Below are 16,347 nucleotides of genomic sequence, written 5' to 3' on the forward strand. Positions count from 1 at the left end.
CAATATGAGCCACATAATGAAAATTCTTACATTAACTACTATCCGATGACAGAACAAGCCCATGGAGTGCTCAAATGATTTTGCTTCAAGTTTTCCTTCCCACTTGTGCCAAGGCATTGTAATAGCTCAGTAGATCTTCAACAAGATCACATATCCGAAATTTTTATTCGGGAGACACTCTTTGATAAGGTCGAGAGAAACGTTTGACAATCTTTTACGATTCCCCAGTCCAATAACTCATTTGGAATGAGTAATTCCCCTTCTTCTGGTGCGGGTACAAGACGATAATGTTGTCATTAAACCATCAGGTATAGCCATGCATACTCTCTCGAAAACTAGAACATTTCTATAAAAGCTCTCTAAGGTATCATTTACTATAAGAAATGAAATTTCAAGGATCCATTTATTAAAACTGATGTGAAGTGGAACCCAACTTAAATTTGACTCCAGATCGGTGAACTTCTTTTCACCGGGTATTTTAAACCTCCGAATTCACTTTGGGCATGGGACGGGGGTAGCTGAAAACAGATTCTAAGCAAATCAAGAAAATGTTCTGCTTCTGGGAGAATTACAAGACAACTATTTTGGAACCGACGGCTACTTGATATCGAGAAAAGTCCCTCGTAATAGTCACCATATGTTGCTGCTTTTGGCTAGTTCAAACAATTCATTGAGGATGAATACCGGAAGCTGATTTTCTAGCAGCCATAAGTCAGCCGACAATTGATCAACCGTCCATGACTTTATGAAATCTGGGTAAAAACCTCTTAGAAAGAGCTCGATGAGAAAGACAGCATCTAGTAAAATCATTGTCACAAATTCATCACTGCTAAGTTCTAGGGTTTCTGCGAAACAATTCCGCAAATTCGCTTAATTAATCTTTATTGATGTAAGAAAATCTGCAACTCTCACATTAGTTCGTTGCAGAAAGTAATGAAGGTGCTTTATTCTATGCTCTTCCATGCCGCTGAACTCTTCGTTACCATGATGAAGTAGGCCAATTGAAACCATTTTTGGAGTGTAATCACTTGGATGTAAGCAATGTTTGGGCCGAGGAACTCTGCAGATAAAACCATTTGGATAAGGATGCATCACTTGGTTGTTTATTTAATGAAAATCACCGAACTTCTTTCTCAAAGAATCCACTAACATCACGGAACTATCCATCAATTAATTGTTTGCTGTTTGGCAGCAAACAAAGTAAATGAAAACATTAATTGCATAAAATTGAAAAAAAAAAACTAGAATTAATGGCTAGGATTCGAGTGTTCACGATGTGAATGCACATCACTCAAATATTAATCGTTTATTTAATGCTTAGCACAAACTGATCTGAGTATTATATCTTTATCCATAAGTGTTTAAAGAGAAACAAATAGAAAATTGGGATGAAGGAGAACACGGACATTGCCATGCATCTACGCCTCTGTTGTGCAAAAACAAGTTCATCTAATGTCCCTTAATGAGAAATTCTAAACTACATTAAAAATATTATACTCAATTAATAAATGTATAGCATGTGCAATTCAATTAAATAGAACTATCAATTACATAGTGATTTTTTAAAATAAATGTATATATAGCATACATATATTAATTGAATGTAGTACCTCTAATGCATCCCTTAGGAGATAGGACTATTTTATAACTTGTTATATAGTCCTTCTCTAGTGCGAGTATCCTCATTTTTTTTTCATGCAAACATACTTTCGATTCGCGCAGTATAATAGAGCCAAATTTAATGTTATCAAACCGCAAGCTTTATTGTGCATTAAAAAGGAACGATATTAAGCCACACGGCTTAGTAGCGTGTATAGATTAAAAAAAAAAAAAGGCACCCACACTTGAGAATGAGCACACACACACATATATATGGCGCTGTTCCAATTTGGAAATCACGAATTAGAATGACATTAAGGAAATCCAACGACCCCCCAAATCTTTTTTTTTTTTTGGTTGGTTGCACATGGTGGCTATCCAAAGGCCACCAACATCATCTCTCTCTCTCTACATATATATAGTCCAAGATCTTAGATTCAAATAAAAATTAAATGATCATATTTGAAATATAAATATTATTTTAATGCAATATAGCCTAAACCTATCGCTACGGGTTTATTTTATATACATTTTATTGTGTTAGTCACTTTTCTAATGCAATGCAATCAAAAATTGCATCCAAATTTACATTAGTATATTTTAATACAATACAATATAAGGTAAGGTAAATTCTCAAACACACCGTATATGTATTCTTTTTATTCAATATATTTATTGAAAAAGAAGAGATCTGAGTCTTTTCCAAAGTCTTCTTATTTCTACAACTAAAGCACGTTGTTTACTTATAAAATTGAATAAATTTGCTTCCCTTTCTAAATAACACGTTAGCGACTAGATGATATTCAAAAAATCGATTTAAGTAAAGTCAGACAAATTAAAAGTAATTATGTGGGATTTAAAAAAATATATATTATATTTTAAACCACTCTCTGGGCCCTCACGCATCAAGACTAGCGCTGGACTTTGGGCCTATTCTCCCCCCCGCCCCCCCCCCCCAACACCCCAGGACCTAGACCACTGTAGATTTCTGAGCCGAGCCCAAACCGGGCTGGATCTGCTTTTGAACAATTGGTTAAAAAATTTATAACCCACATTGGAAAGAAAATTTCAACAATCTCCTTCTTATGAGCACTCATTCTGCAGCCCGCCGATATATTTGATCGAGCGTCTGACGAATAAGAATGAATGGGTATTCCATAACTTATACCCCAAAAAAAAAAAATTTGAAATTTAGGAATATATTATAACTATTGATGTTAAACAGATGCAAAATTTGAAGGTGGACCTTTTGCATACAAAATTTGGGTTTTCCTTGAACCCATAAACTGACATGGCAGAATACAAAAGAAGAGCGGAACATGATTTGGTCAACTATCTCTTGGTCAAAGCCCTAACTCTCAAGAAAGACCAATAAACCAAAAATACAATAACCAAAATGAAAGCTAGGGCTTTAAATTTTCTCAGCAAAGCAAGACCTACATCTCTTTGTTTTGGGATGAAAGTTCAAATTCCTATTTGCTTCCAACGTCAAAAAAGGAAAAAAAAAAAAAAAAAGAAGCATTGTAAATTGTCCTTCAGAAAATGATCATCAGTCAATCGTTCCACATTGTGAAAAACCCTGCATTCGTTCCCTGAACTGAATCCCCAGACCAATTTGTATAGCCACCAGAAGGCATATCATAATCAACTTTAACCATCCCAAGTTCCTCGGCAGCGGTTCCGGTGGAAGAATTCAAAGTCATACCAATGCCACCATTGCCAATATAACCTCCAGTACTGTAGCTCCCACTTGAGCTCCCATTATTGTCAATCACAGAAGATGAATTAGATCCCATGTTCACCAACCCATGAAGCAAACCAGGGTTGTTTTGAAGATATGTATTATAAAAATGACTGTTCTGGCTTGATTGTTGCAAGTAATTAGACCCAGCAGATTGCTGCTGGTGGTGCAATTGGAGCTGTGTCTGGATATAACTTTGGTGAAACGAAGGGTCTTGTGTGTATTGAGATATTTCCTGGTTCTGTAAATTTAGTAAAGGTGGTTGCGGTTGCTCAAATGGGGTTGTTTGCATTAGTGGATAGGCCTGTAATCTGCTGGAGCTTGAGCTTCCATATTGGAAACTTGAACCAAGAGCTATCATTTCTTCACGTCTTCTTGATGTTTCAAGAGCTTGAGCCTCCTTCAAGCGCTTGGCTGCGCCTCCTCCGATTGGTAGAGTGTTGCTTTCGAGTATTGCCTTCACATCATAACGGCTCATGTCGAAATTGGTCACCGCGTTTAGGCCTCTGAATTTTATCGCCGCAATATCATAAGCTTCTGCAGCTTCCTCCTCCGTACCTAAAGTAATTAAATAAAATAAGAATTGTTTGATAATATTTCTATTTTAGAAAGCTTTATTACTCATTACGTGGAAGTTTAAAATATAAATACTTACTGAAAGTTCCTAAGTAAAGGTCTTTGTTTCCTGCAACTCTCCCGATCCTCGCTTGCCATCTTCCATGCTGGTGATGCCTGCTTGAAGACCTTTGATTTATTAATGAATATGAAGGAGATAAGAGGGGTAAAAAATTTTAAAATTTCGGTCACCTTGTAACTCCACGATACATGGATGCACCTCTAGAAAAGCCACTACTCTTCCTATAGTTGATCATCGAATAGAATTAATTAGAAAGAGTAGAATTAAACTTATTCGTTTCGAAATTATGCGAAGAATTATAATTGGTAATTGGACTAATATATAGATTGCTAAGTGTTTATCACTTACCTTCTGATGGAAGCCACAAATTCTTGCCTAGTCATGTGCTTCATCTCCTCGAGTTCCTTCTCATAGTTACCGATCTGCAAATTTAAGAAAGATTAGCTTGCATTCACAAAGAATAAGACTATTTATACTCGAGAACAATCTATACAATATTCATGGGATTAATAAATACAATAGTAGAAAGTTACTGGGAAGTTGGTAGTGGTGGAAGTTCCCCAGTATTTGAGTGCTGCTAGGTCATAAGCCCTAGCTGCTTTTTCTTCTTTATCATACCCACCTGCCCAGAGCGAAATAAAGAAATGTTTTGCAATAAGAAAATGAAGCAAAAGGAAAAAAAAAAAAAAAGAAAGAAGGAAAGTTCCTTGAATTAAAGACAATAAAAAGAGAAATTTTACTCACCCAAGTATACTGCGAGCCATAATAGATAGCAAAACAAACGAGGAAAGCAAAAGAAATAGTTAGTAATAATTCAGATGCTAGCGCTACTTATATTAGGTGAAAGCCAATAGCAATATCAAGTGAATTATAGTATTTGTAAGGCTGACCTTGTCGCCCTTTCCTTGATTGCCCTTCCCTCCTACAACTATTGTCCCAAAGATGAGCTTCATATCTTCCTGTCCACCTATGCCTGTAATTGCACCACAAAACCAAATTCAAAATCAAAATTAGACACATAAAATTGCAACATATACAAGGGGGAAACAAAAAAAAGTTCAAACTTACCTCGTTACGCCGCGATATATTGATGTTCTTTGGCCAAAAGTATCCAAAGTCCTTCTAGGGGCAGCAGCCTCAACAATACTAGTACTATTTTCACCACTTGTTTCACAAGTTGAACTTGAACCCTTATTATTACCACTGCCCATTGACAATGTCAGTGACTGCAGATTGTTAGTATTTTCTTGAAACTCATAGGTACCAGTTGAGGCAGCTACTATAGTATTTTGCACTGGCACTATGCTGTTGTTTTGGAATAGGTAATCAGATTGGTCATTAGCCTGAATTTCATTGAAGTCCACAAGATCTGACTGATTATCAGATTTGCTAACACCAAGAAAATCCGCAACCTTTGGAACTTCACCACTTCCATGTGTATTAATCAGATTCCACTCTGTAAATTACAAAGTACGATTATAGGACAAATGAAGAGAGTTAGAGAAATGAGAAAATTTAAAATAATTATATAAAGGAACATAAGTAGGGATTGGTACCTTGGCCTTGAAATGGGTTGTCCATACCGTCATTTACTAACCCTAGATTGAATTGATGAGACTGAGAGGTGTGAAGCTGTGCTGGTAGTGAAGCATGAGTAGGAGAAAGGGGAAACGAAAGCCAGTTGTTTGTATTCATTGAGCTCCCAATAATCTTTGCTAACAGTTTAGAGAAATTTTCTTGCCTTTACCTTCAACAAATCAGTCAGTCTCCAAAATGCAACAAAACAAAATAAGAACACACGTATAATATACAAATATTCTTGAAAGAACAAAGAAGCTCAGCTAAGTGGTGAATAAAGTTAAAACTCTGAAACCCTAAGTGGCTTGAAAAATGACAGAAAAGAGGAAGAGGAGGTTGAAAAGAGAAAAAAATTTGTGGAGAATACAAGCCTTTTTAAAACTTTCTCTCTCTCTCTCTCTCTCTCTCTCGCACTCAACAAAACACGTCCGCACAAGCACACAAATATCGACTGGGCTAGCTGTTCATAAACAAAAACAAACCCCTATTGTAGTGGTGATTTTAAGTGGTCTGACTCTTCAATAACATTTTCCAAGACTTGGAAACTAAGTCATCTTACCATAATAATAATAAATGTTAATCTGAATATGGACACGAGTGGCATTTTAAACTAAACTAAAATAAAACTATAAGCTAAGTGAGATCCTTTTTCAGTCTTTGTACTAAAACAAACCCACAAATTCCAATCGGAAAAATCCAAAACCCACCTCTCTCTTTCTTTTTCTATTTGTAATTTAATTTCTCTCTCAGTACCCCACTTGGTTTGTTGGAACTCTCGTCCTCGTTCAATGCAAAATATGACTCCTCAAAGCCCAGCATTCCCACACTCAGCAAATCATCTCTTAGTCTAAATATTGACCACTCTACGCAAAGTTACTTTCTCTTTCATAACTACAAATTAAATTGAAATTTATTTTTTTAACTATTTAATTATTTATATATCACAAGATCGATCAAATTCATTAACCAGAGAAGATCCCCCAAATGGGTTTCTATAGACTCGTCACCAAGAACCAAATTCGTAGATCCCCGAGTCACTGCTAGCTGCATTGTTTAAAATTGTTGTATGTACGGACATGCAATATTATAAGGTAAAAATCCGACATATTAAATATTAAAAGTACTGGAGAAAGAGTAAAAATTACTATCTTGTTCAAAATTACACCAAACGTAGCATACTTAAAAAATAATTTTCAAGAATTTTTTCTTTTTAAAAAAGGGGAGGATTTCATTTGGCTCCCCAAGTAGAAATCTGTTGACCACCTAATTGGTTTTCGGACCCGTCAAAAGTTAAAATCAGATTAAATTAATGTTCTTGTGCATGTCTCATACACATATAGTAGAAGTTTTTATTTTATGTGTCTTGTGTGTGCCCTCCAGTTAGGCTAACTCTAAGAAAATTTAAAGATCTAAGCCGTCCGTTCATAAAATTAAATGAAATGGTTACAATCCCAATAAGGAAAATTGCAAGATCAAGTGAATTTTTTTTTAAATAAATATTCAAGAAATAATTGGTTCTAAAGTAAAAAAAATACCACAAATATATTGCCCTAGCTTCCAAAGTTTTCTTTTTTCCCCAAACAACAAAAAGTTTCTCAGTGTTGCATGCGTGTTTGTGTTTCCTTCATGCATATGTAAAACTTTATTCAATATTTAGCTATGTCGACGCACACAAAATCTCCATGCACATAAACAAATCTAAGGATATATAATTATATATAACTGGTTAAGATATATGGGTCATCATTTGCGGACTGAACTTTTCAGAGATTTAGATTGTGCTTTCTGTGCTCGGAGAAGAAACTTATTAATACTTAGAATCTGGATTCTGATAACACAGAAGAAAAATAATAAACAAAACATTCTAAAAAGATAAAAAAGAAAACAAAATCACCTGCCATTTTTTGTGACACAGTTCCCGCCAAATTCTTGTAGACTGATACATATATATAAGGTTCGTTGACTGAAGTGCACCACAATAAGGGGGCAAGGACCCACGTCTCACGCCTTCTTTAACCTTTTTTCAAATAAAAAACCTAATATTATCAAAACCCTAAACACATATATGCAAATGAATTAAACCCAAACAATAAAAGAAACAAAACAAAAACAGATACCCTCTTTGGAATAAATCATTCCATTAGTTCTGTTTTTTACTAAACAAAAACATTTTTGTCCAACATACTCAAAATAAGCCCATTAAGAAAGGCAAAAATTATAATAAGGAATTATTGTTTTCGACACAATTTGAGAAAGAAAAGAAACTTGTTCATTTGATCAGAATCAAACAAGTTAAGAGAAGTTGAATAAATTTACTACACTTCGCTCTTCTCTCTGATAATCAAATTTTTAATCAATCTTGATTATTGGAAAATGTGTTGAGAGGGTGATGGGGATTCGCCACCGGCCATATTAGGTAAGCACATTAAATCGGTAGAGTCTTCACGACGTTTCAGTTTCTGATATTGCGGCCAAATTCGAAGGAATGTGACTGACACGTGTCCGTTTCACATTTTAGGCTTTCTGTCTTTCTTGATTCTGAGAGGTGCACCCAGGCGGGCCAATTATCCGGTTTGCATGCTTTGCACAAAAAAACATAAAATAGAAGCAAAACTTTGACCATGCTATGACCTTGGTACCGAATTTCCTTCTTTGTATCACGATATTGCCCATGTCATTAACCCCAAATTAATTACTAATCGAACTAATTTCCACTCTCTTCATCTAATTGAATAAATGAACATAGCATCAAAATGTTTTTTTTATCTCTTCCTTTTAATTAATGCATTGTATTTTCTATATTTTTTATTTAATAAATTCTCCTCGTTTCGTCAAACTTTTTTTTTTCAATATATATATTTATCTACACACGATATTATAACACAACAGAGGTATATCTAAGTTAGCTCGAAAACTGAAAAATAATATGAGAATTCAAACTCATTTTCCTCATAAAAACTTGAAGCATAATTGGATTTGCACTAGATAATCTTTCTTGTGGGCATATGCTACAGAGGTTGGAATATGCGTCTAGCTCTTTCTTTTGCCTAAAAAATAAATCCGTTTGCGACATTAAAATACGCTAAACGAAAAGCAAATAAACGGAAAAATTGCTTGAGTATAGAAGTTTAATTTTCAAATTACGTTTTCTTAAGGCAGATACTTCCTAAAATTCTTAATTTGCATGGAACATACCAATTCAGAAGTTCTAAACTCAACTTCTGGATTTCAGCTTTAGTTCCCCAATGGTCTTTTGGGTGTGAAAGTTAATTGATCAAATCTTGTGATCCCAATAACCAATTAGGCTCCTGCATGCTTTCATTTCTACCAAGTACCAATCATGTGTATTTCACTTTTTTGGTCTTTCAGATGATATTTTGAGCAGACTCAAGAATTCCTGCCTTGTGCTTTGAATCAATTTAATTTGACATGCCATATATTGAGACAATAAGCCACAAAAGGGAAAAAAAACATATTAAACTGTGGAATCCATTAATTTTGGGTGCATGCCCATGATAACTAAAATCTATATGAATTTGATGGCAGTGAAGAAGGGCATGCTTATATATAAAACGAAGAAATGAGGGCATATATGGTCAAAGAATCAAGTGATCATCATGAGAATCAATTAATATAATGTTGGAAAAAAAGATTTTGAGAATTTCCAAGAAAAGCTAGGAGGAAACGCCGGGAAAGTGCTCGTGTCGCCTTGAAGTGAAGCAATTTAGAAAGGTAAACCTATTTTCGTGTCACCCAGCTTGTTTTTTCTTATAGATTAAAAAAATTTAAAAAAAAACACCTAGTTAGGGTTAGGGTTGGGGTTTAATATTAAAGCATTGTTATGAAAGAAAGCGCCTAAAAATTGTTTTGTCTCAAATCCAAATTAGTTTATACAGCGGCCTCTCTACTGGATCACGTGCTGTAACACAAACACATTGCACACATAATGTTATTAGATCGAAGATTGTAGCTACTAGCTTGGTCGAATTAGCTTCATTTATTTAATTTTATTTTTTAACTAGAAACGCCATAAATAGAAATTGTGGCATTCAATACTCTAGAAATTAAGAAAGGCCTTAAACTCTAGCGGAATATTAAAGCAAATATTGTCATATTCTTTGATCATGATCATGCTTTCTGATCCAATAACTATACTATAATTAATTATCTATGCTTCCAAACAAGAATGAAATTAAATTATATGTAAAGAAGCTATTTTTTAAACTTTTTATTGGTTCCAATACGGAAAATAACAAAAAAAATGCATTTACTGTTTTCAATTAATTTTGTGTTCCTTTTAAACTAAAAAAAAAAAAATTATTGGAAGCAAATTAGATACAAAGTAACATCGTCTTAGAGGATAAGTAGGCATTTAAATCAACAAAACTATATTGACACTATTTCAACCTTTCGATTGGAGGCATGCCAACAGTGAGTATTAGACATGGAACTTATAACATAATAATAAATCAGTTAACCTTCTCTTCCTCCTTCCATCTCTCTCGAGAAAACAAAAGTGCATACCAAGTTTAACCTTGGGTATAAAATTTATATCTCCACTCATGTATAATTAATACCTTATACGTGTTAAGTGAATAATATATACTTGTTAAGGGTGTTCGCGGATCGGATTTTAGAGATTAGACATCAATCCATATTCGATCCATGATTTTACAGATTATAAATTTTTAATCCAATTCAATTCATGGATTGGTGAAATTCAATCCAAATACAATTCATACATCTGCAGATCAGATGGAGATTTGACTCAATTCATATCTAGGGATGGCAATGGGGAGGGGAGGGGAGGGGACCAATCTCTCCGTACCCATCCCCGATATTTTGCGTATGTCCCCGTCCCCTCCCCATCCCCGTCAGAATTATTTGAGAGAATCCTCATCCCCTCCCCGAATAATAACAGGGGACCCCGAGGGTCCCCGATCCCCGAATAACTAATAAATTTTTTTTTGTTTTCGATTTTGAGTTAATCATATTAAAATAAAAAATTCAAATAAAAGTAAAGTTCAAAATATATCTTACATTAATATGCATTACAAAAATCACATACATTAAATTAGTAAGTAACGCAGCATGCAAAGGATACAAACTATCATGAATAAATTAATAGTCTAATACAAAATTGTTACAAATAAAATCGAATTTAGATTCAAAATTAACTTTTTCAATGGTGGCGTGGACACTTTATAAATGTGGACTATTCTCTTTACAACACAATAGTTAAATCGGAGCAAATCAAGAGCAAATGTTAGATTAGATTAGATTAGATATTAAAATTGTGATTCACTGTGGGCAATTATAACATCTAAAAATAAATAAAAAAATAGATTTAAGTTTAAAATATTTAAAGACTATTAAAAAAAAAGGCTAATAGAATCTACTCGGTCTTTTTAATGTCCTAAATAAAAATTTAGGATTTTAATTAGTTAATTAGGCCTAAAAGTTTAATAATATAAATATTTTGATATTTTTTATTTTTACCAATATTTATAATTTTATAATTTAAATTTTATTATTTATTTACTAGTAATTTTAAAAAATTAAAATAAAATTAAAAATTAAAATAAAATTAAAAATTAAAATGGGGAAATGGGTAGGGGATGGGGATTCCACCTCATCCTCGTCCCCTCCCCGAATAAGAAATTGGGGAAAAAAATTTCTCCATCCCTTCCCCGAATAAAGAATTGGGTATGAAATTATCCACATACCCTCCCAAATGGGGAAAATCCCCGAGGGTACCCGTCCCCATGGGGATTTTTGCCATCCCTATTCATATCCAATTCATCATATGGCAGATTGGTTTGCAAGTTATAAATTTTTAATCATTTCTTATCCACCAACTAATTAAATAAAAAAATTAATATAAATTTTTTTTACTACCAATCAAATTTAAAATTAAATAAGATTTAAATAAATTAATTATTTAAATAAAGCTAGAAAATACGTTTAAAGTTTCAAAATACAATACACCAAAAAGAAAAAAAATCTCATTTATTTAGATTAGTACATAAATATTAACTACTTAAGAAGCTATTTTGTTATTTAATTATTTTATTTTATATTATTATCAGATAAGATATAATATGGTGTTAATGTAACGATATTTTAACTTATTTATTTGTTAGCGAGTATAATTCCATATTTACAAGTTTAAATTTTTATTTAATAAATATATTTTTTATTTTTTATTTTTTTGGGAATTCACGGATTTTGTGGATTTACAGAAGTAAATTCATATCCAATCCACCGACTGTGGATTTTTAAATTTTCAATCTAATCCAATCTACCAATTCACAGATCGGATTTCTACAGATTAAGTATATCAGATTGGATTCTAAAGACCCCTATTACTTGTTATGCAACCGTTAGAAAGATAATAATATTGCACAGTTAATGGATTAGATGTCCCAAGTTTTTGTCAGCGTAGCATTGAAAATTAATATAATTCATTAGTCATTAACTATGTTTCATAAGCCTTACTTGTCAAGTAGTTTGTTATATTACATATATTGAATTAAAAAAGATAAAGAGACAAAAGGTCCAATGAATTTGATTATCGTGACAAAGTGATACACTGAAAACAAACTAGCCCTTTCTATGTTATAAACGGAGCAATAATCCAATTTAAATCAGAATCTTTCTGAATCTTCAATTATACATAGAAGAAGAATATTATCATCAAAGTCATGCCTTAAAATTTCCATGAAGGTGGCATATATTTCATTAGTAACTTTCCATTTCGCATCATCAAGCAATTAAATTCTAGTGGGTTGGCAATTATTTTATTTGCTCATATATCCTCCAATTTTAAAATCTACAAAATGGAAAATATCACAGACTTTATTAAGTTTTTGAATGCTGCAAGGCAACTCTAAGACGGTAGTGTCAGCATCATTTACGCTTCATGAAAGTTCTAACTCTTTCCGTAGCCAAGGCCTGTTATCAGTACCCAATGAATTGAACAGTGTATATAATTTAGACATTCTTGTTTTTAATAGTTTATTCGATTTTTAATAATTAAATAAAAGATCCAGTAAAGCAAACGAAACTACAGTCTTAATTGTATAAGAAGCAAGGATATATCGTTACTTAAAAATCAAATTCGATTCTGCACCAGCTGGAATTATAAAGTAATTTAATCTCTCGTATAGAATGTTTCTGAAAATGTGATCTGGCCTAATAATGTAATTAGAAACTAGAAGATTGCAAATATCTCCATTGTATTCCCATCCACACGAGTGCATACATTTAATTGTAGAAGTTATAGAACCCCATGGGCCTATACTCAGAGTGAGGGTTGTCGAATCAATGCGATTTGATTGTAGCATATATTTCATTACTTAATATTCATTCTCAATTGATTTGGGATATCTCTTCAATACCTTCATCCCGTCAAACATTGTCCTTTTGACTATTTCTCATCATGTGGTAAGATAGTATGGCCCTATTCATGCATCAACTTGGCTTTAAAATGATATAAAATTCATGGGTCTAATTCACTCTCAAAGGCTGTTATTATAAGAGAGAAAATGTTTTATCTATAATAAATGTTATATTTATCACTTGTGTCCCTACTAAATTTTTAATTATCCATCTCATCCCTCACGTTAAGAGATAATAGAACCAATGTGAAAACAAGGGCAAAACAGTCGTTCAAGGTGTGATATTTTAAAATTTAAATTAAAACATGAAAAGTGAAGAATGAAAGTGCTCCTTTAGTAATTACATAGGACTAATCCTTTTCATGTTCTCTTTAATTATGGTGCCGAATTACTTAGAAATGTCATAAATTTTCTAAGCAGGAGTAGGATAGTAAATGAAAAAAAAAATGTTAACTTTATTTGTTATCTCTTAATGAAAGGAATAAAATTGTTAATTAAAAATCTAGTAGGGATATAAGTGGTAATATGATATTTATCAGGAATGAAACATGCATTCTCTCTTACTATGAAGGAAATAAATTTTAATTCAGAAAATTAAGCATACAGATCAAAGATTACCTCAAAATTATATTTTAGTCAAAGATTAATTCTCAACCGATGCAAGAATTTTCCCTTTACATCTGGTACATAAGCTTTGTTTCAATCTTAACTTGGTGTCTTGAAATTCACATGACCTAAATTCGGATACATATTTTCCTCCGTGATTGTATGTTACAATTCAAATGTAAATCCAATTTGAGGTTACATCGAAGAGGATCTAATCCAATGCATGCATCCATACAACTATTGTTTCTTTCAACCTTCTCAAATCTTACACTTCTAAACACAGAGACTTGAACCCAATTGACATCCAAATTCAGGTAACAACTTGGTACAGATGCTACAATGATTGCAGAATTAAAATTGCGAAAAGAATGAGATCTTTATATTGGGCTAGTTTAATATATATCTAATATTAATTATGTTATATGTATTTGTTTATTTTAAGAAAATCAGCATTGAGTGAATTGGCAACAACTTCTAAGTCTAGATTACTGATATAGAATTCTGGTTCGACATTATCAAAACAACAATGTCGACAAGCATGTGGCCTGTTTTTTACCGCTGTATATAATAATATTATTCCCCCTATTATTGCTGTACAACAAGAAATGATTATATAATTGACCAACTAGGTGTATAATAAAGAACGAAGAAATTAGATGCACTCATTATATAACATGGCATTAATGCACCAACTCATTAAATATTATTTTCAGAGAACTATTTTATTTTTCACTCTTATTTTTGTGTTATTTATATTTTCGATTAGAAAGGATGAAAGAAATGTTTGCATCTTCCATTTGAGCATAATACACACACACACACACACGCACATACATTAACATCAATAAATCGAGGAAATCTTTTAATTGTCATTTCTTTAAAAAAGGATTTGAGAGATTGATTCTTCAAAATAGTGCATTCTCTAATCTTAAAACTTTTTCCCCAAACTTTTTTTTTTTTGTGAATTGTGAAGTATTATTGAAGAAAAAATTCAAGGAATAAATAGAGAAACGGGACCATCTTTAAGTGAATAGTTTTTATTTTAATTTTTAAATTACATTACGATTTACCGATATTTAGGATTAGAAGTTTATCATAATCTCCTAAACCTTACCATTAAACCAATGAGTGGCATGCAAACTTGCTCGCCAATTTGATATTGAAAATGATTGATAAAATTCTATATAATCAAATAATTAGGCGAAAATAATGATAATGATGAAAGAGAAAAAAAAAGATTGTGAATATTTATATAAGTAAAAATGTTAAGTAAGAACCACTTGCCAACTCTTGAAAATCGGAGGAAAGTATTCGGAACTCTTCAACTTTATTAATAACATCTGATATAGTAGGAGATGAATAAGCTTATTTTTAATTAAACTAATAATTAAGGTAATATAAACAAGTCATGGACTCATGTGCATGGCATTGTCTCGTTTTGTGCAAAGGAACGAAGAAGCATAAAACAGGCAAATAAAATTTTAATTCGGAGTATACAAAAATGTTTTAGGAAAATCAGTAATACATGAAGATCCTAGATTGCAGGGAGCAGAAAATCATTTTTCAAATATAATTTGACTTTCTTCATTGATAGATTCAATCGCATTTTAATTAGTTTCGTTAATGTTAAGGCCCGAGATTTGGATCTTACGGGCAATATCTCGTTATCTCACCAAGATGTTATAAACTAGTGACCATAATCATATCATTTAAACCACAATTATTAAAGTAATAAAATGAAATCATAAACAATCTTCTTCTTAGATGTTTTGTGACCAATAAAGAGTTTGACGTATAGTAGTTCTCATAGTTAACAACTAAATACTCATTATTAAATTTGCTTGATTTGAAAAGCAGTTTTGATTCTTTTCTATGAATATACACCACCATTAGAATATGGGTGAGGCTATTTATTCTCTAAAAATTACTGTGAACTCTCATTCATTAAATTTAAAAAAATTTACTTTTGCTCTATACCCTCATTAAAATTCTAAACATACCCTCAATGCTTTCTCTTTGTTTGTTAATACATTCAGGACACCATAACACACAAGCCAATTCTACTCTCGGCTTGCAAATTATATGTATATTATTTCTTCAGATCATGGATAAGAAATGACATTTTTTTCCTTGTTAAAAAAAATCGTTTTTTCTTTTGTCTTTTTCTCCAGAATTGAAATAACAGATATGCAATTTTAAACTAGTAAAGTATGAAGTATTCCAATATTAATTGATTTTTTAGGCCATTATCGAACAATAACCTATCATGGGATAGTCCCTCTAATGAGAAACAAAATGGGAAAATTTGATTGAATTTGAAAAGCACTTGACTAATTTTTGATAACTTAATTTTTGGAGGTTATGCATTTGATATTGAGAATTAAAAATAGGATTTAAATTCTTTAGTTCTACAATATTTCATGGTTGCATTAGATGGGTGTCTAGAGTATTTTTACTATTAAAATGCCTTTAATGGTAAATGGCATTATGGGCATATTTGTAATGTTGAGGTAGTGGGCTGTAAAATAAATTGAGCCCCAAACTCATTTCTTTCTTAAAACATTAATATTGTTGTGGTGGCTTAGGCCGTATGCAAAAAGCCCAGATTCTTCGGAAAGGACATATTTATTCAAACTTAAAAAAGAAAGGGCCTTTTTTAGTGAGCCGGAAAGCCCACGTCTATGGGGCACCAATGCTCAATTAAACGCTGTTAGGCTATCAGAAACTAGAATAAATAGATTGAATAATTAATTCGCTTGAGCTTTTCCTTACTAATTGATGTTCGT

General features: G+C 32.4%; 1 protein-coding gene across 7 annotated transcripts; it reads right to left on the minus strand.

Moving 5' to 3' along the window:
* Positions 1–2,829: 2,829 nt before the first annotated feature.
* On the minus strand, positions 2,830–7,917 carry LOC102614977 (AP2-like ethylene-responsive transcription factor PLT2). Of its 7 annotated transcripts, none has more exons than XM_052433044.1 (11): positions 7,673–7,917; positions 7,450–7,572; positions 5,534–5,718; positions 5,046–5,433; positions 4,868–4,950; positions 4,722–4,730; positions 4,511–4,599; positions 4,326–4,399; positions 4,148–4,198; positions 3,996–4,084; positions 2,830–3,898 (listed from the first exon to the last, which is right to left on the minus strand). In XM_052433044.1, the coding sequence occupies exons 3-11, from the start codon at positions 5,670–5,672 to the stop codon at positions 3,153–3,155; spliced, it is 1,668 nt and encodes a 555-aa protein (XP_052289004.1). In that variant the 5' UTR covers positions 5,673–5,718; positions 7,450–7,572; positions 7,673–7,917; the 3' UTR covers positions 2,830–3,152. The 7 variants fall into 7 exon arrangements, with proteins under 7 accessions (XP_052289004.1, XP_052289001.1, XP_052289003.1 ...); XM_052433041.1 differs by having other exon boundaries at positions 5,534–5,724; XM_052433043.1 differs by having other exon boundaries at positions 5,534–5,743.
* Positions 7,918–16,347: the final 8,430 nt, after the last annotated feature.

The sequence above is a fragment of the Citrus sinensis genome, chromosome 2, assembly GCF_022201045.2.
Source record: "Citrus sinensis cultivar Valencia sweet orange chromosome 2, DVS_A1.0, whole genome shotgun sequence".
In the NCBI taxonomy this organism is placed as follows: domain Eukaryota; kingdom Viridiplantae; phylum Streptophyta; class Magnoliopsida; order Sapindales; family Rutaceae; genus Citrus; species Citrus sinensis.